The following is a 23,502-nucleotide window of genomic DNA, read 5'->3' on the forward strand; positions in this document are numbered from 1 at the left end:
CTGTCTGTCTATAACATTATGGTTCATATTCCTGTATCTACCCCTCATAAAGTGCTTCACTCGCTTCCACCTGCCTTATAAATAGCAGTGAGTCATATCATCTTGGGACGGAGACACAGGCTCGACACAGGCTCGGGTTCTGGCTGATAGCTCTCCTGCTCTCAGGGAATTGCCCGTGGTGTGTTTTTTTAACATCACAATGTTTCAGTCAGGAATGACTCAGTGGTTTGTGCGCACTGAGTGGGAGTGTGTGCGCGTTCATGTGTATTTTAGTAATGGAAGGGTCCGGGTATGTCAAAGTAAAAACTGTTTAAAATGACTTTATCTGATAGTTGTACTATAGGGCTTCATTACAACGACTCTCAACAAAAAGCGTGCATTTGTATGTACTGCCTAATAAACTGGGCATACGGTCAGTGAGTGTGTTGTGGGGGTTGTAACTAAAAATGATAAAGAATTACAACATAGATGAGGATTTTATGTGCTAGTAGTTTTCAATAACCAAGATAAGTGAGTTAGCAAGTTCTTTCTTCCTAAAGTGATACATTTTAATGTTTTGTAGTGCATAAATGTGTGTGTGAGTGTACGTGTATAAATAATGCAGCAGCTCGATCACAGGCACAACTAAAATGGAATGTGCTGTTTCTTTGTGTAATGTGTTTTTAACCTATAGCGCTGTGTCAAATACACCGATCAGACATAACATGTCCTTGTTTCAACACTCACTGTCCATTTTATCAGCTCCACTTACCGTTTAGGAGCACTTTGTAGTTCTACAATTACTGATTGTAGTCCATCTGTTTCTCTGCATGCTTTGTTAGCCCCCTTTCATGTTGTTCTTCAATGGTCAGGACCCCCACAGGACCACCACAGAGCAGGTATTATTTAGGTGGTGGATCATTCTCAGCACTGCAGTGACACTGACATGGTGGTGGTGTGTTAGTGTGTGTTGTGCTGGTATGAGTGGATAAGACACAGCAGCGCCGCTGGAGTTTTTAAACACCTCACTGTCACTGCTGGACTGAGAATGGTCCACCAACCAAAAACATCCAGCCAACAGCACCCTGTGGGCAACGATCTGTGACCACTAATGGAGGTCTAGAAGATGACCGACTCAAACAGCAGCAATAGATGAGCGATCGTCTCTGACTTTACATCTACAAGGTGGACCAACTAGGTAGGAGTGCCTGATAGAGTGGACACGGTATTTAAAAACTCCAGCAGCGCTGCTGTGTCTAATCCACTCATACCAGCACAACACACACTTACACACCACCACCATGTCAGTGTCACTGCAGTGCTGAGAATGAGTATGTAGAGAAACAGATGGACTACAGTCAGTAATTGTAGAACTACAAAGTGCTTCTATATGGTAAGTGGAGCTGATAAAATGGACAGTGAGTTTAGAAACAAGGAGGTGGTTTTAATGTTATGGCTGATCAGTGTAAATTATAATGATTGCATGTGTGCACATGAATTTATCTTAATGATTTTTACACCCTGAACTTTCCTTCTAATGACAATAACTAATGATACAATTGCACATTAAACCAGTAGCTGTTTTTCATTATATTATTCACACATGCAGCAGTGGACCACATGACATTTACATTTAGTGACCCTGCTGGTGTTAAATGAATCATTTTGTACTGAGAGCTTCTTATATTTTACACAATTAATTAATTTCACAGACAGCACAATCGATTAAGAAAACTTGCTAAACAGACAGATGTGCTGCTTTGCTAAATACAAATACATTTTTCCTCCCGATTTAACGCAGTCAATTTGTCTTCCGCTGCTGAGAGATACCCGATTGCACCCGAGGAGAGCATGTCGCTGTACACGCCTCTTCCGACACGTGCACAGCCCTCCTCTTCTCGCCCCTGCATTCTGCAGAAGCATCTTTTCCGCCAATCAGGGTCCTTACACAGCGTATGAAGATCCCACCCATGCACACATAGTCCGGTCCCCATGCTGCAGATACAGTGGCCAATTAGTTCCTCATAACCTCTGCAGTTATGATCTCTGCTGGCTGATCGATGGCATCTACACATGTGATGGATGTGTGATTCTCCACGCGCAATATGGATCCCCATATGATCCTGCCTCGTGTCCGGAAAAAGAAGCAGTCGGCTACTGCACACATGTTGGAGGGGGCGTGTGTTAGTCACGGCCATTCTCCATCAGGAGTCAGCAGCAGTAGAGGAAGCTAAATGTGTTTGGGAGGGAAATTGGGGACAAATGCATAAAAGTAGACCAAGCCAAAGTACTTTAACTTGTGTGTGTATGTTTTGTGTAATCGTATGTGTATGAATTGTGTTCCAGACAAGCTGTTTGGCCAGTGTGTGAGATCCAGGCAGGATGAGGTTCAGTACCAGGCGTCTGTGGCCGTACTTCAGAGACTGCAGGAAGTACTCAAGCAGCTGATGATGCAAGGTGTTACACACAACTGCCTGAAACGCATGAATTCGTAACACATGCACACAGAGATTTCTGTCACAGCAAAAGAAACTTTATGGCTGGGAACTGATGCTAGTCAGGAAAGCCTCAGTTGATGTTCCAGTTCATTACGTAGCTGGTCAGCGGGGCTGAAGTTAGGGCTCTGTGCAGGACACTGGAGCTGCATTAAATCGACCATTTCTTTATGTCTTTATAGAGCTTACTTTGTGCACAGGGGCACCGTCATGTCTTAGGGCCTTCACTAAACTGTTGCTGCAAAGTTGGACGCTTATAATTTTCTTCATAGAATTGATTTGTTACACCTGTGAGCAATTGTTGTGGCTGAAACTCATGAATTAAAAAATTTGAAGGGGTGTCTCAATATTTTTGTCCATAAATTATAGGGGTTTTTTTGCGCATCCAATTTGTCTTCCGCTGCTGACAGACGCCTTCTTTACACGTGTACAGCCCTCCTCTTCTCGTCCGTGCTTCCTGCACGGGCGTCTCTTCTGCCAATCAGGGTCCTTACACAGCGTATGAAGACCCATCCACCCACGTGTAGTCTGGTCCCCACCCTGCAGATACGGTGGCCAATTAGTATCTGCTGCAGGCACTGCCAATTATGCCCGTCAGATGCGCCCAGCCGACCGGTGGCAACACCGAGCCTCGAACCTGGGAGTTCAGATTATAGAGGTTTAAACATTCGGTTTAAAAGCTTTATTATTTCTTTAACACTCTCTGATGTACCTCCTGTATCATTTTGTGTTTGTGGACAGGGTTCTCCTGGCAGGACGACATCACTCAGCGCATTATAGCGAAGGAGCTGAGTCGCATTCCTCACTCTCGTACCCAAAACCCTCAGCCGGCACAGTGAGTGGCAGCAGTCAGCATGAGAACCTGTCTATTGCTTTAATGCTTTAGACCTCTACTACCACCTGTACTATATCAGTTGTATATGAAGTGTGTTAGTGTAACTGTTTGTTTTTGTTTGTTTTCTTTAGGTCGTCCCACCCTGCTACTAAAAAGACCCACTCAAGCTCCAAGTCTGAACCCAGTGTTCCCCAGAATTATATGGACTATATGATCCTAGATCCTCGCCAGTCCTCTTCTGTTCGCATGCAAGCCTTACCGCTGGATTCATACACGTACCTACAGGTATTGATGTGGGATATAAAAAGTTCCCAGACCAAAAAAGGACAAGTTCATTATTCTTGATTAACCTTTCCTATCTTACTGCAAGCCCTGCTGACCGGGCCTGACTGGTCTGTGGGGGAACTCTCTACATATTTATCCATAGGTTATTGCTGCTAGCCTATACTGATCAATAATGGAAATGGCATCTATGGAAGTGTGTTATACCTGTAGGTATTTATATATTGAGATGTCTAGTGGGCGTAAGATTATATTGAATGGATAAAGGTTGAGTCCCTTCTGGCAGTAATTAGGCAGTACTTCTTTTAATTAAGTCAATTTTGGTGTATTTATTTTTGTACAACCCCAAATCAGAAAAAGTTGGGACAGCATGGAAAATGCAAATAATAAAATAAAAACACAGTGTTCTTTACATTTACTTTGACTTTTATTTGATGTCAGACAGGATGAACCTGAGATATTTCATGTTTTATCTGCTCAACTTCATTTCATTTGTTAATAAACATCCATTCCTGCATTTCAGGCCTGCAACACATAAAAAAAAAAGTTGGGACAGTAAAGCATTTACTACTTTGTAATGTTGCCGTTCCTTTTCACCACACTTAAAAGACGTTTTGGCACTGAGGAGACCAAGTGATTTAGTGTCTTAGCTTTTATTTTGTCTCGTTCTTCCTGCGAACACGTCTTAAGATGTGCAACAGTACGGGGTCGTCGTTGTAGCATTTTTCATTACAAAATTCTCCACACATTGTGTATTGGGGACAGGTCAGGACTGCAGGCAGGCCAGTCCAGTACCAGTACCCGTACCCTCTTCTTCCGCAGCCATGCCTTTGTAATGTGTGCAGCAGGTGGTTTTGCATCGTCTTGTTGAAAAAAACAAGGACATCTTTAGAAAAGACGACGTCTTGAAGGCAGCACATGTTGCTCAAAGCTCTCGATGTACTTTACTGCATTAATGCTGCATCACAGAGTGTAAATGACCTTTACCAAGGGCACTGACACGACCCCATACCATGACAGACCCTGGCTTTAGGACTTGTTGCTGATAACAGTCTGGATGGTCTTTTCGTCTTTGGTCCGGAGCACACGTCGACCATTTTTTCCAAAAAAGACCTGGAATGCTGATTCATCTGACCACAATACACGTTTCCACTGTGTGATGGTCCATCCTAGATGCCTTAGAGCCCAGAGAAGTTGATGCTACTTCTGGACATGGTTAACATAAAGTAAAGTTTTAAGTGACATTTGTGCAGTAACTCTGTATTGTAGAGCCTGATAAAGGTTTGCCAAAGTAATCCCTCACCCATGTGGTTATATCACCTCATTACTAGCCCTAAATTGCCCCCGTCCCAACTTTTTTTGGAATGTGTTGCAGGCCTGAAATGCAGGAATGGATGTTTATTAATAAATGAAATGAAGTTGAGCAGATAAAACATGAAATATCTCAGGTTCATCCTGTTTACAATCAAATAAAAGTCAAAGTAAATGGAACGTAAAAGGAACCCTGCATTTCTATTTTATTTGCATTTTCCATACTGTCCCAACTTTTTCTGATTTGGGGTTGTAATACAAGGTCTCGAAAAGGTTTTGGACACCTCTTTTTTGTTTTAAAACACCATTTTTGTCAGTGTGGATTGGGTCAATGTGCTTGAACTGTCGTTTTCAGTATTCTGGCACAATGGGAGCAGGTTTTTATGAAATGTCTCTCAGTCTGTGCACGATTTTTTATTCATTAATCCTGAGCCGGCTGCCCTGATGCTAAAAGCATGTCTTTAAAATAATGCCACTACTATATTTTACAGTGACCATATTTTCATTTTGTTCTATAAACCAAAATATATAAAAGCTGAATAGAATAAAAGAACCTCCTAACGAAACCACACAAAATACAGATAAGCTGGTTTGTGTGTCATCTATTTACAGTAAATTGTCTGTGTGTGTGTGTGTGTGTGTGTGTGTGTCTGTGTGTGTGTGTGTTACCAGGAGGACATGACACACTCTCTACACCCTCACGCCAGCGCAGGCTATCAGCGCCCCTCGTCTCGCTCCGGCTCACAGCAGCATCAGCGGGACCGAGACCGGCAGCTCCTGGAGGACGCCGTCTCGCTCTACCTCTCCTCCTCACAGCCCTCTTTTCACCATCGGGGGGCAGCAGGTCTCCCCGCTGCCCCTTATTATGAGGACTTGGACTTCCCATTGGATTATGGGGAGGACTACACCCTGCACGAGCGACCCAGCTCACGGCAGCGGACTAACAAAAAGCTTCTGCAGGACTACGGCTCTCTGTCTGGCCTGGACGGTGAGTACTGATTTGTACGGGACTAGTGGAATAGTACTATACATACTCTTGTATTACAGCTGGATCACCTTATATAAATATTAATCGATATTTATTTATTGATTTATATTATGAACTAAGCGGGAATTTCCTGATTAGGTTTGGTCAGTCATTTCTAATATATTTTAATATAATTCACTCATTTTTGACGTGATTCGAGCCTCCAGTTGATGTTTAAGCCGTCTGTGTGTGTTTGCATTGCAGATGACTCGGTGGTGCAGCTGGCCGGCGTGTTGAAGAGGTTAGGGGTCGATCCACAGGAGCTCAGCCCTCAGCAGTTGAGCAAATTCGCCCTCCTACTGCACCTTCTGCAGTCGTCCGAAAACACTAACACAGGTACAAAGGAAAACGTTCATACTCCCATACGCACCACCAGTTTATATGGATTTAATAAGCCATATTATTTATGCTTCGTTTTTATTTCTCATTTTCTCATTTTCAGATCAACAACCAGGAACAGTAATACTGAAGGAAGTACGTTTTACATACTGACTCAATTATATACATGACTAATAATATAATATATAAAATATCCATACATAAATGTACATGTTTTGTTAGATCAATTCTCTTAATGAACATGTTTTGAAGCCAAAATTTGAAGTGAGGTCCTTTTTATTTGTTCTCCAGTTTATTTAAGTTATTAATGCCTTTGAATGAAACCCACCAGACAGCTGATAATTAATAATTACTTTAATTATTAAGTGCGGTGTGCTTCCACAGCAACAAGTGAATGTTAAATAATAACTTTGAGGCTGAATCAGATAATACTTCATTACAGCGGTATTAGGTGACGCTTTGATGCCTGAACTGATGTCTGATAGATTTTCGTGCTAATTAATGAAGTAAAATAACTCCTTTCCTCCTTTGTTTTAATTTTACAGACACTTGTAGAGGGCAGTGACTCTTTGTCACAGAAAGCTGCCAAACCTGCATCTCCTATAGAGACGCGACCCACCGCCCCGGGTCACCAGCTGGCCCCTACGCCGTCCCCCTCCACATCAGCCCCAGTCACCGTGGTTCGAGGCCCTGAAGCCCCCACACTCGGACCAGCGAAGGAGACAGAGAAGACCCACACCAAATTGAAACCAGGGGCCAAGGATGGCACAGAGGAATACGGCTACATAGTCACAAACCAGAGGTACCTGATTTATTTAGTTTACACCAGCTTTTAGCGTAGATAAAGCTTTGTACTGATCAATGATGGATTTTAAATGGATCAGAATGGACAGTGTAGCACTGTAATGTAATACATACAGCAAAAGATGAAAACCACTTCTGAATATAAACCATTTATACTGTATCTACAAAAGAAAGGACACCTTACTGGTAGTTTAACATACAAAAATATTAGTTGAATTTGTTATTCAGGCAAAACAGTTTCTATCTCCATCTCCAATTTAGTGGTGTGAATTTATCTTGTGTGAATCACTAGTGTGACGTCCGGTAAGGAGTGAATTATAAGAACAATGTTGTGTTTTCCACAAAATTAACAAATCTAGACTTTTTTCTTCCTGTTTTTGAAGGAGCAGTGTTATTGTAACTACCTGATACAGCACCACTGTGTACTGCTTTAAAACATGTATGGCCATCAAATGCAGAATAGAATTAATACATTATTTCTGTGGACTTTCAATACTGGGGCATTATGGATAGAAACCTCAGTGTTATACTGAAAAAACACAGTTATAAGATAAGATCTGTAAATCTTTTGTATCACACTAATGCTTTATTTATTAATAACAACATAACAAATGAGAACTGATGTTTATCTGGAAAGCTGTTGATCTTGTTTTATCCTGTGGTTGATTGTTATATTTTCTGTGACCACTTTGATGCTTCTGGTCAGGCCGTTCATGTTAGAAATCTCTGGTACATGGGATATTAATGGGATAGTAATGTACTGAAGTTAGTTTATTGCTTCTATGGATACTGCAAGGCATCCTGGGAGAGTCGGTTTAGTACGAGCATGAAACAGATACCGTGATGTCGGCTTGTGTAAAAACACTGAATTCTCAAAACTCCACATCCTAGTACGCAATAACTTTCTTTGGAAAATGCTCTTCTTTGTAAAACGCACACCTGTATTTTTGTATCTGTTTGTGTATGTGTGTATTTGTAAATACGTGCGTGTATATACACTGATCAGCCATAACATTATGACCACTGACAGGTGAAGTGAATAACACTGATTATCTCTTCATCACGGCACCTGTTAGTGGGTGGGGTACATTAGGCAGCAGGTGAAAATTTTATCCTCAAAGTTGATGTTAGAAGCAGGAAAAATGGGCGAGCGTGAGGATCTGAGTGAGTTTGACGAGGGCCAAATTGTGACGGCTAGACGACTGGGTCAGAGCATCTCCAAAACTGCAGCTCTTGTGGGGTGTTCCCGGTCTGCAGTAGTCAGCTTCTATCAAAAGTGGTCCAAGGAAGGAACAGTGGTAAACCGGCGACAGGGTCATGGGCGGCCAAGGCTCACTGATGCACGTGGGAAGCGAAGGCTGGCCCGTGTGGTCCGATCCAACAGACGAGCTACTGTAGCTCAGATTGCTGAAGAAGTTCATGCTGGTTCTGATAGAAAGGTGTCAGAATACACAGAGCATCACAGTTTGTTGCGTATGGGGCAGCAAAAGGGGGACCAACACAATATTAGGAAGGTGGTCATAATGTTATGCCTGATCGGTGTATATGTGTGTGTACATACATGTACACTCAAGGAAACACTCAACAATGTCTATGTACACTGTGCAATGACAATGACGGCATTCTATTTTATTCTGTTCTATTCTGTACTTTTGGAATTGGTGCTGTTGATGAATAATTACAGCTTCCTTAAGGTTCACCTCAAGTTACTGTCAAGCTGCATTTTAATGAATGTCTATGCACAGTTGCTGAAGCAGAAAAATATATGGTATGGCTAAATGTCTTCAACAAATGACAAATCTCCAAGCGTTACATCCTATTTTACGAATTAGATTTAACAGGTTATGAAAAGTATAAAAATGCTGACCTAAAACTATCCTTATTATATGTGAAGTTTTGAGTCAACAGGTTTTCAGTGTAAGGAAATATGTCAAAATATTGTCCATGTAAAAAATGATTGTCCTGGTACAGAGAAAAAAAGCACATTTAAGCTTGAAAAATAAGATTTTTGTTAGACTGGGTATTTTTCTGTAAAGTTACAAAACTATGATTGTGATTTCCTTTTTACTGGACTTTTACATCATGTCAATTATATGAGGTTTCAATATCAGTCATTTGGGATTATTCAGAGTGTAAAACTTGAAAATATGAGGACCCCGGTCCCTTCTGACAGTAATTGAGTCAAATTACAGGTTCACACATTATTAGATTATTGTAATTAAAGAATGATTAATGATTCCTTGTTTGCATATAAAGCTCTTGTGTAGTTTCTAAAGCTCTGCAGTTGGCGATGACGCTGTGCGCTTGTGTGATCCGCAGCCCTCTGAGCCTGTATGACGGGGTAAAACTGCTGGAAACGCTGGCAAAACGGATCCACCTCACAACAAGCAGCTTTATTAACATCAGGTAAAGTCATTGGGATTTTGGGATGTGTGCTTTTGTGAATGGAAATTTATTATGTACAGAAGAACAGGAACAAGGAAGGTGACAAGGAAAGACATAGTGTGCTACATTTAGTGTAATCTCAGCGGCCCAGAGCACATCCATCAACGGCCTCGCATGTGTGTGTGTGTGTGTGTGTGTTTGTGTGTGTGTGTGTGTACAGCGTGGTGGGGCCTGCACTGACATTCAGGATCAGGCAGAACTCTCTGAATCTAAGTGCAGAGGATGTGGCCAATAAAGCTGGTGAGTGAAAGGCTCTCTCACTCTTAATTCTCTCTCCACATTCATTTCTTTCTCAATCTACCTGCAATTTAACACCCAGTCTGAGATCATCTCTAATGATTTTAAACGTTTGCTTACGCTGTCACGGACGTCACAAATACTTCAGGTTTAAAATATTTACTCTTAACCAGACTGGCTAAATGTCAAAGATGCATTATTAAATAATTTAAATGACTAGAATATCAAAATTTTATTGATGTTTAACCTCAAAACCTTGCTAGCGGGTCCAAAATTGATCAGATTTACACAGATGAGGCATAACATTATGACCACCTTCCTAATATTGGGTTGGTCCCCCTTTTGCTGCCAAAACAGCCCTGCAACCGTGATGCACTGTGTATTATCACACCTTTCTATCAGAACCAGCATTAACTTCTCCAACTTCGTCTGCCAGCCTTCGCTCCCCACGTGCATCAGTGAACCTTGGCCGCCCATGACCCTGTCACCGGTTTACCACTGTTCCTTCCTTGGACCACTTTTGATAGATACTGACCACTGCAGACCGGGAACACCCCACAAGAGCTGCAGTTTTGGAGATGCTCTGACCCAGACGTCTAGCCATCACAATTTGGCCCTCGTCAAACTCGCTCAAATCCTCACGCTCGCCCATTTTTCCTGCTACTAACATCGACTTTGAGGATAAAATGTTCACTTGCTGCCTAATATACCCCCCCCCCCCACTAACAGGTGCCGTGATTAAGAGATAATCAGTGTTATTCACTTCACCTGTCAGTGGTCATAATGTTATGTCTGGTCGGTGTATGTGACAGCATATGAAATCATTCACTTATGCTGGATATAAAATCCAGAGGTATTCATTTGACAGATTTCTATTAAGAACTCTAAACAATTCTTATTTATTTATGGATTTATTTTGAGGGGGGGGAGGTTCTTTCATAACATTTTATTATGAAATGACTTAAAACCCTTAAGATTTATGGATTCAGGTTCACGGGGAAATGTTAAATGCAAACGTTAATTTAAATATTACATGTATGATGAATAAAGAATGAATAATTGTTCATAAAATGTATTCTTTTTATTTATCTTTGCATTATTTTTTATTCAGAGTTTAATAAATTTTATGTCTTTCTTCTGCAGTGGTTGAGAAGAATTTCTTGGAGGGCGAGACGGGACTGAAGATCATTCAGACCGGAGTGGGAGAGGTGGGTGGATTTGCTTTTCTTTCTCTGCTGGGTTGATGAATCCTCACACATTCGTTCTTACTGACTAGTTTGTAGATTGGCTGTTCTGCTGTTCTGCTAAAGGGTTTGCTGCCTGTTGATTAGTTATACCGGAAGTGTTCGCCATACAACAATCAGGCGTCTTTATATGGCTGTTCATTTGTAGCTTTTTCTTAAGATAATATTTGTTATTTTATTGTATAGAGTGTGTCCAGCTTAAATGATTCCTTTCTTAAGATCTAAACAATGCATGTTAGCGGTGGGTCTTGGGTAGGACAAGTGTAGACGGGTAAAGCTCAAACTCGTACTGCAGCTTCCAGGGTACAGTTGTTAGTGGTGCCATCTAAAAAGTGGCCACCCAGTGTGATGTGGTAGAGAACATAAACCCTGTATTGTGTCCCTTGTTCCTGCAGCTAAACTGGATTTTCGATCTGTAAAGGTGGCATTAATTAGGATTCCGTCTTTAAAGGACACATTTTATTCATTGGGAGGTGGTTATTGAACACTCCGCAATATGAAATGTAGCCTCATGATGAATGGATTCAAGTGTGACTATGAGTGAAGTGTAATGATGTTTTTTTTAAGTTTATAAATGAAAATGAAAGCATAAAAACATTTTATTGGATTTTTTTTCATAACATTAGTTATAAAATTGCATTGTGTTGTTTTTAAGGCGACATAACAACAAATGATTATACCTCTATAATTGTACACCTGTTGTGATTGTAATGTATTCCAGCTATAATACAGTCATGACCATATATATTAAATATTGGTCTATTTTTCCTGGAGAGATTACATGGTTTGGCTTATTTTATCAGTAAAATAGTTTGTAATCAGCATCCCTGCCACATTTCTTCATTTTCCTTTTGCCATTTTGGTGTAACGTCCATGTACCTTGATGTAATTTTAGCTAATCTTAGACAGAAAATCAATAGAATCAGTTTTACTGCTCGTTCCCTCCTGTTCGTACTGTACGTTTCTCCCGCCTAAAATCCACCAGTTTTTTATCCCTGCTGCTCCTCGGTTCTCTCCTCATTCACTCTCTTTTTCTCTTTGCATCCCATGCCATTCTCCCCTCTGCCATTCTTTTTGGGTCCTTCTCTTTTTGTTACCTCTGGTGCCGACCCCTCCCTTGGGCTCCCCTCGTTCCCCCTCATTCTCTGGTGGCCTTTGTGCTCGGCGTGTATATTCAAGCTTGCTCGCGCTCGCTCTCCTTTCACTGTGTACAGCTGTTGTGGACCCTTGAATGCAGACGAAGGTCTTTTGTTGCATCCGGCTGCTCATATTTTTAATTATTCTGCATTGTGCGGTCGGGGGCTATGACACTCACTCTGCTTTCAGATGTGTAATGTATGAATGATTGTGTGTGTGTCCGTGTGTGTCCATGTGTGTGTGTCCATGTGTGTCCGTGTCCGTGTGTGTGTGTGTGTGTCTCTTTTGTGACCTATCTTTCAGTTTTTTTTCTTTTTCTTTTTCCCTCTGCTTCAGTAATGAGACCTGGTTGCACCTGCCTCTTTTTGTCTCTCCATTATTAGGGCTAAATCCTCTTCTGCACCTCCCCACCATCACCCACGCTCGCTCTGCGTCTCTCGGCTTCATTACCGAGTTCGAATTGAATTCATCTATATGGTTGGTTGTTCTGCCGAGCGAAAAAAAAACCTGCAAACCTCTCTGAGTTCAGCCAGCGATTTCGTTAATAGTGCCGGCTAATCAGACAATCGTAAAACCCGTACGGCGCAGTTTATGATTTGTAGAATTGCTCAGGGAAGTTCATTTAGATCTAATTTGACTTTGTAAATATTTAACAGGAGCTTGCTTGCACTCATTGCTGTTTAAATGTGACTCTTAATCAAGTTATTTCAGGGCTATTTTTGTGTCCCTGATGTTTGATGCTACAGTTTTGTCGTCAATCCCCCGCTGGATTGGTCCAGAAAGTCCAGTATTTCTGTCTTTTGGAATTGATATATATTATTTTAAAGGTATTAAAATGGCCTAAATTTAACAATCAACACACCACCAGGGATAATTTGTAGAATTGTTTGTTATATTACAGGATTATTATGATTAGATGAGCTGATGAAGTTAAAAAAACAGATTACCTGTTAGAAAAAAAATACTTTGGCTTTTTTAATGACACATAATAGCCAAAATCTCTTTATTTAAAATTGGGAATTTGGCACATTACTGCTAAAACACCATCTTTAGTGCATCTTTGCTAGTACTTAATGATACAGGTTGTTCCAGATGTGAATCTTAGCTTTTTATATCTAACAAGAAACCATCAGATTTTTTACATCTCTCAGTGGTTTTCTGCTCATCATGCTTGTAGCATTTTCCCCTCTCTTATTCGGGGGGTTTGTCTAATCCAGGGCATCACAGTGTGGGCCCCCCTTAGCCCCTGCCCCATCAATGACACGTGGAGCTGTCACCCTGGCAACGCTTTTTGATGTGACACAAGTGGTGCAGGCTAAATGGAGGTAGGAGGTTACGGGGCCTTCGTCTTCCTATGGGACGGACACAGTTCAGACAGGCACGTTTGCTTCCCTCCTTTTTCTTCGGCGTCCTCCTCGATTCCCCCTCACTCTTCCTCGCTCATTCTAACGTGCACCCTCATCTGCTAAAGATCACCAACACGGATGACTCTTTGGTACGACCCAAGCTTAAAACCGCTCCAGTTTACTGTATGTAATCCGACTTGGGGTGGGCTAGCGATTGAAGATCCAGATTTGTGCTCGGTATGGAGGAAACGCATCGGCCCTCGTTTTCATTTCCCAGTGCGCTTTTATTTTGACTCGCTGCATCGAGGCTTCAACACACATCATGGGTGTTGATCAGCGCATCTTCTCCTCCAGTACTGTGGATTCAGGCTGAGGTAGGCCCTAACTGACTGTTGTAGGATTAAGATATAGTTTTTAAGAAATTGTAATTGCATGCATATGATTTAATTACTTTTATGTTATTTTATGTCCATGTCATAATTTTACTATTTAATTTTCTAGTTCGCTTTCTCTATAAATAAACTTTGTTTACATCTTACAGCTAAATTACATTTAAATAATAGTAATTTTAGGCCTATATTTTTTTATTTATGCATTCGTTTCAAAAGAAAAATAAACAACATATATACATTTTAAAGTGCATTTTATTCCATCACAATTACATCAGTCAAATCCCAGCAATGTTTGTAAAAAAAATGAGTGCATCTAAGATGTGCCTGATGTGTCTTCACACACATACACAAAAAAACTTTGTAGATGCTTAAAGGCTTAAATTATTATGCTAGAAATTACCTAATGAAATAAATAGTCTATATTCTATATATAAGCTATTTTAATTAGCTTTAGTATGGAAACATTTAATCATAACGTTAGGCTTTGGGGTCTGGTTATTAATGTGTGAAATGATTTAGGGGCTTAAACAGTCTGCCCCCATTTGCACTGATTTATTACACCATTTAGTAGCCGAACCACACCCTGATGCATTGTTAATTACCAGGTTATCTGTATGTTACCTTACAGTCTATTAGTACAGTAAAACAAACAGGATCAGGATTCTGAGTATATGTATTTTATTCTATTTGTAAAGAACATTAACCTAATTTCACAAGACACAGGTATTACAAGGAAGCATATTTATATTATTTTAATATTACTGTTAACCAGTGTCTAACATTTTTAAATAATTTTTCCAGGTGTTATTTAGTTAATAAATATGTAATAATATGCGATAAAACATCTAGATAAATTTTTCAAAAATATATTTTGATTTAGTATGTTTACATTTTATTTCTATAGCACTTTATATAGTTCTATAATAGAGACAGATCATTTTTAGAGATTTAAAATTGCCAATAAGCAAACCTAAAAAGACAGTAGCAATAAAAACCTCCTCAGAAATAAACCTTAAGAGGACCAAAAGTCAAAAAGGAGTCTTAAATAATAAGTGGATTAGAAGCTTTTGTAAGATTACATTCCAGTTATTTAATCAAACTTACCATATGACAAACTAGATTTTTATTAAAGCTTATAAGGTAATGTAAACCCTAGTGATTTGTGTATATAACATAAACCACTAAACCAGGTAGTGTTTGTGCCAGACAGCTCTAGGGTCCTGGGTTTGATGCTCGGCTCTGGTTACTACCTGTCTGGATTCTGGACTCTGGGTTTAGAGTTAAAGATACCAACAATATCTTCAGATATTGTTTAGTCTTCCCACCTAAGACACGTGTGTTTTATATTATATAAAATATAGTTCATGTCTTGTATAGAGTTTTCCTGAGGACGAGAAGGTTAATAAAACTGAGGGTTTGATGAGTCACGCACTCAATGTTGCTCTGTAATAACGAGACAGCTTTACGCAGCTGGTAAAACAGACTTTCTCGGGTTCAATAGGGTTAAAGATAAAACACAGACTGCTTACCATTGGGATACGAGATTTGCTAAGCTCTGAAAGCTGGCTCACACTCAGCTTCTGCACCCCGACATCTATTGTGATGCAGATACTGAACCTCTGTGCAATCTTAACCCCTGCAATCACCCAAAACACATACACACCGTTTGCACCCTTCTGTGGCTGGGGTTAAAGGGTGCACTTGAGGTCAAAGGGCATCATGGGGGATGGTCCAGAGGTCCTGGGACCCTACTTATTATTCGTTGGATTTTTTTAAAGAACAGATGTTATCTTGGGCAGAGTTAATACAGCTGGGTGACAGGATAACCTACATAGGTGTATTAATATTATCATATGTTAATGTTACAATTAGGGATGTAACAATACACTCTACCCACGATGCGATGCGATGTGATTCACGATACTGGGTTCACGATATGATTTTTTGCTGATTTTTTAAACAAAATTCAATTGAAGACAGATTATGACAAAGTTTCCTTTTATTATTTCTATTAAAAAATAAAATAAAATACTGTATTTGTGCTTATCTTTTATTTATCTAAATAATGATTGCCCATTTATTTCTGAGGTAGGTACAAACTACGCAAAACAATGCTGCACATTTCCCTTTTGTGTAAAAAAAAAAATGAAATGAAATAAATCCCACATGAAATAAATAAATGAATAATACTAATAAAGAAAGTATCCTCACATAAATACATTTGGCTGGAAAATTCTGAACCTGGCAACCTTGTAGTGACGTCAACCAGGCGAGGTGAACAGCGCCGGCGCCCTCTGCTGTTTAAAGTGAATATCGATTCATTATACATGTAAACCGATTTGAATCGTTAAACATGGGAATCGATTTTTAACTGTCTTGTGGTGCATCATTACATCCCTGGTTACAATACATTTTTAGTACTGTGTGTGCCCTCAGGTGTCTGCTGACGTAAACAAATGAATGAAATTAATAAAAACAATATCTAAATTAATTTAATATTAAAATACACAGCGTAACTCAGCGTATTGGAAAAACCTTAGCAAAACAAAATGTGTTGTATGTGTCATGTGTTTTTAAATATATCAAACATCCTCATACGTTTCTGTCATCTAATCCACCCCAGCTTAGTACCTCTTCCAATAATTGCTTTCTTTTCTAAGCTAAGCATTATGGGTATTCTAAAATATACCATTTCATACACTCTTATAGGATCAATGTCAGATTTACTGATGTTTCAGTTTCAATGCTCAGTTAATTTCATCCATTTATATTCTTTTGTTCTTTTACATTTGTGCACATACAGAAACACCACTGAGGGAAATGAGCTCGTCTCAGGCTGAATCTAAAATATTACAATACTAAAGCATTTTGTTGTGTCAAATTGTATATCACCAATTGTTGTTGCTTTGTTGCCAAAAGGAAAGACCGTTTGCTGTCCTCCTAATATGTTGAAAGGTGCTGATGTTGGTGGGTTGAAAAAACAATGCAAAACAATGCAACAATGCAAAAACATCTGTATTCATGAATTGTCTGATATGGAGTTTATTTTACATATTTAAACATTCGAAAATGTAGCTGGGCTTAGACATAATTTCATTTAGGAGCTGACTGAAGCAAATCTATTACAAGTTTAGTATGGTAGTGCTCGGTTTAGGACACAGCCTCAGTCATGGGTGGTGTCAGCCTGCAAGGATACTCAAAAAGAAATATTTAGAAGTAAAGCAACTCGAGGATGGACGACTGAAAAGCCCAAGTCAAGAGTCACTTGAGTGTTACAAACCTCGAGTGCTTTAAACCAAATGACAAAAAAAAATATGGATTAAATAAATTAAGTCTATATAACTAAGATACATTGGGAGGCATCCTTTCAGTGCACACTCAGTGCTGGTCCCAAGCCTGGATAGAAATAAAAGGATTGTGCCAGGATGGACATCCGGTGCGTAAAACTGAGCCAAGTCTGATGAGGGACCAGATTTGCTCTGACGACCCCTATATATTAGGAAAAAAAGAAAAAAAATCACATAGAGGATTCATTGTGAATTCTTTCTAGAAATCAGATTCTTTTGTACATCTAAGCTTATTTACTAAATAGAAGTTGCCAATAATTTAATATCATCCCACAAAACTAAAACACACTTTGTTGACATTGTTTTAGCAAAGTGTCTGCGAAATTAATTATAATGACTATTTTGTAACATGGAAATTGAAGTACGACTGATATAATCCATCAAGAAAACATCTGGAAGTATCAGTGATTTATATTATCTATCATAAAATATCCTCACTGATTTTATCTTCACAAAGTATGATTAATATTTAACATTGAACAAAAAAAACTCTGCACTACTGATTCATTCATTTATTATAAATTAAAGAACACATTAATACACATTAGTATTGTTTTCTATTTTCTGTGAGTTGATGGAGTGTGTATGGAGGGAAATATGTAATAAATAAAAGTCTGTATGCTCCTCATGCAGAGACACATTCACACGTATCATGTTTTATCACCCGCTCACTGCCCTTTTACCCTCGTCCACATCCTTTTTTGACTCATTTCACCTCTCTGTGCCGTTGCTCTCTACTTTCCCTCGTTCCCTCGCTCCGCTGTTCCTGAGCGTGGCTCTCTTGGACCCTGGGAGGCCTTTGTGCTCCTGTCCCGAACCAGCTCATTTTTCCTTACTGCATTCTGAAAGCCTGTCAGTCTTTCTTTCGGGGGCCTCTCTGGAGTAGCAGGTGAGGCACCCCACACCCCATTCTCTTCTCCCTTCCCCCTTTTCCATTGTTACTCCATCCAGTTGCGTGCTGCCCACCCCAAGCTACCCCCTATTCTACACTTCATACCCACTCTCCGGAACATTCTTCTGGCCTTTCAGGGTAGAAAGGGCTGAACTCAGGGAGGGATGAAGGGGGACAGAGGCGCAGGATGGGAAACCTGAGGTTCGAGAGAAGAAAAAAAAAAAGAGGGTGTGAAGAGGACTGAAGAAAAGAAAAGAATAGGGCATGAATTCGGTTGGTGAATTTGGAGAAAAAGAAATGCTGGAAAGCGGGGACGCTCGGGGTGCCTCTGTGTTTTTGTGGTGAGGCAGAAGGATGTATTCACACTCGCCTCTCATTGCTAAATCGGTTCACTCCCAAGCTCGCTGTGTGACGCCCCGCTGTCGGATGGATGTGAGCTCTGTGAGGTCGCTAAAACAGCTGCTTTACCCCATGCATGTTCAGTTAAAGCTTTATTTAATTCACTCTTCTCTACTGTGTAATGACGGGTTCACATCAAATCCATTAGTTTTACAGATTTGTAAATAAATACATTGTTTATTTTAAATGTGCTATGATTTCTGCTAAAATAAATCCCTAAATAAAAGCTTCCAGTACAGAATCACGTTAGGTCCTGTTCTGTTCAGCATTAAACGTTATCAGTTCATCTGTGCCAGTCGTACCCAGTGTGAGTCTGGGCTTTTAGCTCAGGTCTGAATAACCGGCTGGTCTGTTTAACAGCTGGAAATTTATTATTTCATTTTAATCGTTTCACACTTTCATCAGCTTGAATAATTTTTCTGATGGCATCACAGATGTGATGTGTTCTTTTTATGTTGTTTTTAAAGAAGTGATTTAATTTACTGTTTTTTGATCATGGACACAGTGGGTCCAGAGCTGCTCTGGACAGGTTACTGGTCATTGTACGGTAGCACATAGCCCCACTCACGGGCACTCACTGTTTTTGTGCAGTGAGAGGAAACAGGTGAAAATGCAAAACACTGGACAGAGAGTAACCAAGGGTTTAGATTCAACCAGGGTCTCCGGATCTGTGCAGCACAAACACTATCTGATAATGGTCTTCTAAACAATAAACATTAATAGCATTTAAATAATAATGATATTATTAATAATAATAGTAATATTTAAGCCATTAATTTCTGTTTTACCATCTCTAAGTCTGATTGACTGGGTGAAAGCAGGAAACACCCCGGGCACATCGCCAGTCCGTCACAGGGCACACACACACACACACACACACATACACACACACACTCTCTTAGAACAATTTCTAGTAGCTCCAATTAACCTGACTGCACGTCTTTGGACATGTGGGAGGAAACCGGAGCACCTGGAGGAAACCCATACAGACACTGGGAGAACATGCAAACCTCACACAGAAAGGACTTTGGTCGCCTGGCCTGGGAATCAGCACTTCTTGCTGTGAGGCGACACCACGTGCAGCTGCAATAATAATAATAATAACAATAATATTACATAAAGAAAACTACTTTTAAATTACTTTAAATATATTGGCTGTTTGAACCCCAAATTTCAGTGTCTCCCATGAACCTGAATGCACGTTTTTGGACTGTGGGAGGAAACCGGAGCACCCGGAAGAAACCCATGCAGACACGGGGAGAACATGCAAACCTCACACAGAAAGGACCCTGGCCACCAAGCCAGGGAATTGATCCCAGGCCTTTCTTTCTGTGAGGCAACACAATGTTTAGCTGCAATAATAATAATAGTAATATGAATAATACATAAGGAATAAACTACTTTTAAATCATTTTGAATATATTGAACGTTTGAACCCCAAATTTCAGTGTCTCCAATTAACCTGACTGCACGTTTTTGGACTTGTGGGAGGAAACCGGAGCACCCGGAAAAAACCCATGCAGGCCCAGGGAGAACATGCAAACCTCACACAGCAAGGACCTTGGCCGCCAAGCCGGGGAATTGATCCCAGGCCTCTCTTTCTGTGAGGCGACACCATGTGCAGCTGCAATAATAATAATAATAATGATAATAAAAATACATAAAGAATAAACTATTTATAAATAGTTTTAAATATATTGGATGTTTGAACCCCAAATTTCAGTATTTTCAATTAACCTGACTGCACATTTTTGGACTTGTGGGAGGAAACCGAAGCACCCGGATGAAACCCACGCAGACACACGAAGAACATGCAAACCTCACACAGAAAGGACCCTGGTCGCCTGGCCAGGGAATCAGCACTTCTTGCTGTGAGGCGACACCATGTGCAGCTGCAATAATAATATAAATAATACATAAAGAAAAAACACTAATTCACAATATCAGTCATTTAATACATTTTAGATTGAGCTGCCCATACAAACACAATCTCTCTGTTATTTTGTCCATCGTACAGCAGGTACATTTCTAATTTGGAAATAAATTCTGTTTGATACATCATTGATCTTTATCCCCTCGTTCTTTCCCGCTCTCTCGTGTTCGTTCTGTATTTCAGTTTCTCTCTCACTTTGGTCCTCGACCACGGTCGTCGATTACTCTGAGCTTTCTCTTGTTGCCATGGCAGCAGCGGGACCGGTCCTCCCCTGCCGAGGCTCCCAGATGCCATGGCAACATCAACAGGCGAGTTTGGAGGCTCAAGGCCCGAATGCCTGATACTCCCTCTCCTTTTGTGCCCATTCTTCTGTCCTCGTAAAATGAGCCGAGAGTCACGGATACACAGACTGCGCTGGCAGAGTGAGAGTGAGAGTAAATGACTGGGAGTGAACGAGCGAGAGGACGATCGCTGCTAATTACCCCTGCTTTTAAGAAGGGAGGGGTTTCCCTAATTGTTTACTTGTTAATTAAGAAAAGAGTGGGCAGGTAATTATGTGAGGGCCGGCACGTGGCAGCGTGTGTGTGGGTTGCCCGAGTAATTAGTCGTTGATGATGGCGGTGACATCCAGCTTGTTTAAGCAAACAAAAACAGAGACGAAAGAGCCACAGAGCGAGAGTGTGTGTGTGTGTGGGGGGGTTTCGCTTTGCTAAAAGTGCCAACGAGACCACCCGAAAGCACCCGCTTGTGTGCCCTCTCCTCCTCTGCACTGCTGTAACAGACATGCTCGATTAGGCCTCTGACTTCCCCACGCAGTGGTGAATAATCACTTCATTTCTAATGGCGGTTCTGAGAGCAAATGACTGTTCGTTTTATTTTGTGAGCTCCCGTTCGACATCAAAGTCTTTCTCCAAACGTGCTGAACGACACTCTGTGCGCCGATGCAGCTAAACAGATTAATTGTAGAAGCCTAATTAAAATATTTTAGTACATTACAGGAGGCGCAGTGATGAAGCTGCTAAAGCGGGTGCTGCAAAGCAAAATGAGTCCTGCAGACCTGGGTTTCACGCGTATTGTTCTCCCAATGTCTGCATGGGTTTTCTCTGGGCATTCAGGTTTCCTACCACCACCCATAACATGCAAAAGGTGGATTGGCTGCTCTAAATCACCCCTGTGTGTGAGAAAATGGGTCCAAAATGCCCCCAGTTTCTGCCACCCACCCAGTGTTTTCAGGCTACACCAGAGCAGGATGAAACAGTTTATAGGGTGGCATGATCAACCAGCAGTAGTGTGGGTGCAACACACCAATATTGCGCCTAGAGGCCTGGGTTTCATCACTGTCTGCGATGGGTTTTGTATGGGGTTTGGTCCAGACTCTCTAGTCTCCTCCTACTTCTAGCTGTAAGCAAATAAATGGTTAAATGTTTAAAAGGGATAAAGTTGTTACTGAAAATAAATAAATGAGTCGAATAATGGGCGCCCAGGTGGTGCAGCAGGATGTTCCGCTAGCACACCAGCGCAGAGATTCTGAACTCCTTCGTTTGAAACTAGGCATTGCCACCTGTCAGCTGGGCACCATCTGGCAGGCATAATTGGCAGTGCCTGCAGCAGATACTAATTGGCCACCGTATCTGCTAGGGCGGGATGACCGGACTATGTGTTGGTGGATTTTCATATGCTGTGTAAGGACCCTGATTGGCGGAAGAGACACCTGTGCAGAAGAGGAGGGCTGTACACGTGTCGGAAGAGGCGTGGGCAGCGGCATGCTCTTCTAGGATGCAATCGGGTATCCCTCAGCAGCGGAAGACAAATTGACTGCGCTAAATTGGGAGGTAAATGGGAAGAAAGTGCATAAAAAAGAAAAATATTGCTTATTCTAATAGAATTGCAGCCAGATGTGTTTTCTTCAGCAAGCATAGTATCTTAAGGTCTAAGCTATTTACCCAGGGAGTCATGCCATGTTTTCATTTGGAAGTGTAATGTGGCTGGCAGGATAAATGTAAACAAGCCGGGTTTTCTCAGGCATACAATGCACTTGTTTTTGTGTATTCTGCGTCAACAAACGTTTGTTCTGTTCTCCAGATTCTTCCACCTATTTTATTAGTAAAAGCAATAAAATTATAAATATATAATTCTTCCTTCCGTTCTTCTCTCTGTGTTTCTAGAGAAGCGACGGGAGAGGGCTTCCCCAGGCTACACGGATCAACGATGGCTCACGTGGTGTCATCCTCACCCTGGTGGCCATGGCGTGTGTGGGCGTGGTGGTGCTGGTCGCCTTAACCATCGCTTGTCTACGTCACCATGCTCGTCAGCTAGCGTCTGGCAAGTTAGGGCTCGGTCCTGAGGCGGGCACCGAGACCCACTTCGATTACCAGGTGAGTGAGCCAATAAACAGTCAGTAATACTATAGACATCATTATGATAATACATTATGGTCGTGTTTCTTAAACATTATAGATAAAGCACTGCTTATGATCAAATCGAAACCTCCAGTTATCACCTCTAAGTCCTGCAGGAACATGCATGCTACTCACACTTATACACATACAGTTACACCGATCAGCCATAACATTAAAACCACCTCCTTGTTTCTAAACTCACTGTCCATTTTATCAGCTCCACTTACCATATAGAAGCACTTTGTAGTTCCACAATTACTGACTGTAGTCCATCTGTTTCTCTGCATGCTTTTTTAGCCCTCTTTCACCCTGTTCTTCAATGGTCAGGGCCCCCACAGGACCACCACAGAGCAGGTATTATTTGGGTGGTGGATCATTCTCAGCACTGCAGTGACACTGACATGGTGGTGGTGTGTTAGTGTGTGTTGTGCTGGTATGAGTGGATCAGAGTTTTTATACACCTCACTGTCACTGCTGGACTGAGAATTGTACACCAACCAAAAATATCCAGCCAACAGCGCCCCGTGGGCAGCGTCCTGTGACCACTGATGAAGGTCTAGAGGATGACCAACTCAAACAGCAGCAATAGATGAGCGATCGTCTCTGACTTTACATCTACAAGGTGGACTGACTAGGTAGGAGTGTCTAATAGAGTGGAC

The 23,502-nt window shown here is 41.0% G+C and overlaps 1 protein-coding gene across 2 annotated transcripts in view; it reads left to right on the forward strand.

The window, feature by feature from the left end:
• Positions 1 to 23,502, forward strand: part of ptprna (protein tyrosine phosphatase receptor type Na) — a 51,324-nt gene that overhangs the window by 14,352 nt on the left and 13,470 nt on the right. For both annotated transcript variants that reach the window (XM_063005359.1, XM_063005360.1), the window contains exons 3-13: positions 2,326 to 2,436; positions 3,216 to 3,309; positions 3,441 to 3,594; positions 5,575 to 5,890; positions 6,134 to 6,265; positions 6,372 to 6,403; positions 6,814 to 7,070; positions 9,392 to 9,478; positions 9,678 to 9,757; positions 10,898 to 10,962; positions 22,610 to 22,819. In XM_063005359.1, the coding sequence (XP_062861429.1) occupies positions 2,326 to 2,436; positions 3,216 to 3,309; positions 3,441 to 3,594; positions 5,575 to 5,890; positions 6,134 to 6,265; positions 6,372 to 6,403; positions 6,814 to 7,070; positions 9,392 to 9,478; positions 9,678 to 9,757; positions 10,898 to 10,962; positions 22,610 to 22,819 (1,538 nt within the window). The remainder of the gene's footprint in view (positions 1 to 2,325; positions 2,437 to 3,215; positions 3,310 to 3,440; positions 3,595 to 5,574; positions 5,891 to 6,133; positions 6,266 to 6,371; positions 6,404 to 6,813; positions 7,071 to 9,391; positions 9,479 to 9,677; positions 9,758 to 10,897; positions 10,963 to 22,609; positions 22,820 to 23,502) is intronic.

The sequence above is a fragment of the Trichomycterus rosablanca genome, chromosome 12, assembly GCF_030014385.1.
Source record: "Trichomycterus rosablanca isolate fTriRos1 chromosome 12, fTriRos1.hap1, whole genome shotgun sequence".
NCBI classification, from domain to species: domain Eukaryota; kingdom Metazoa; phylum Chordata; class Actinopteri; order Siluriformes; family Trichomycteridae; genus Trichomycterus; species Trichomycterus rosablanca.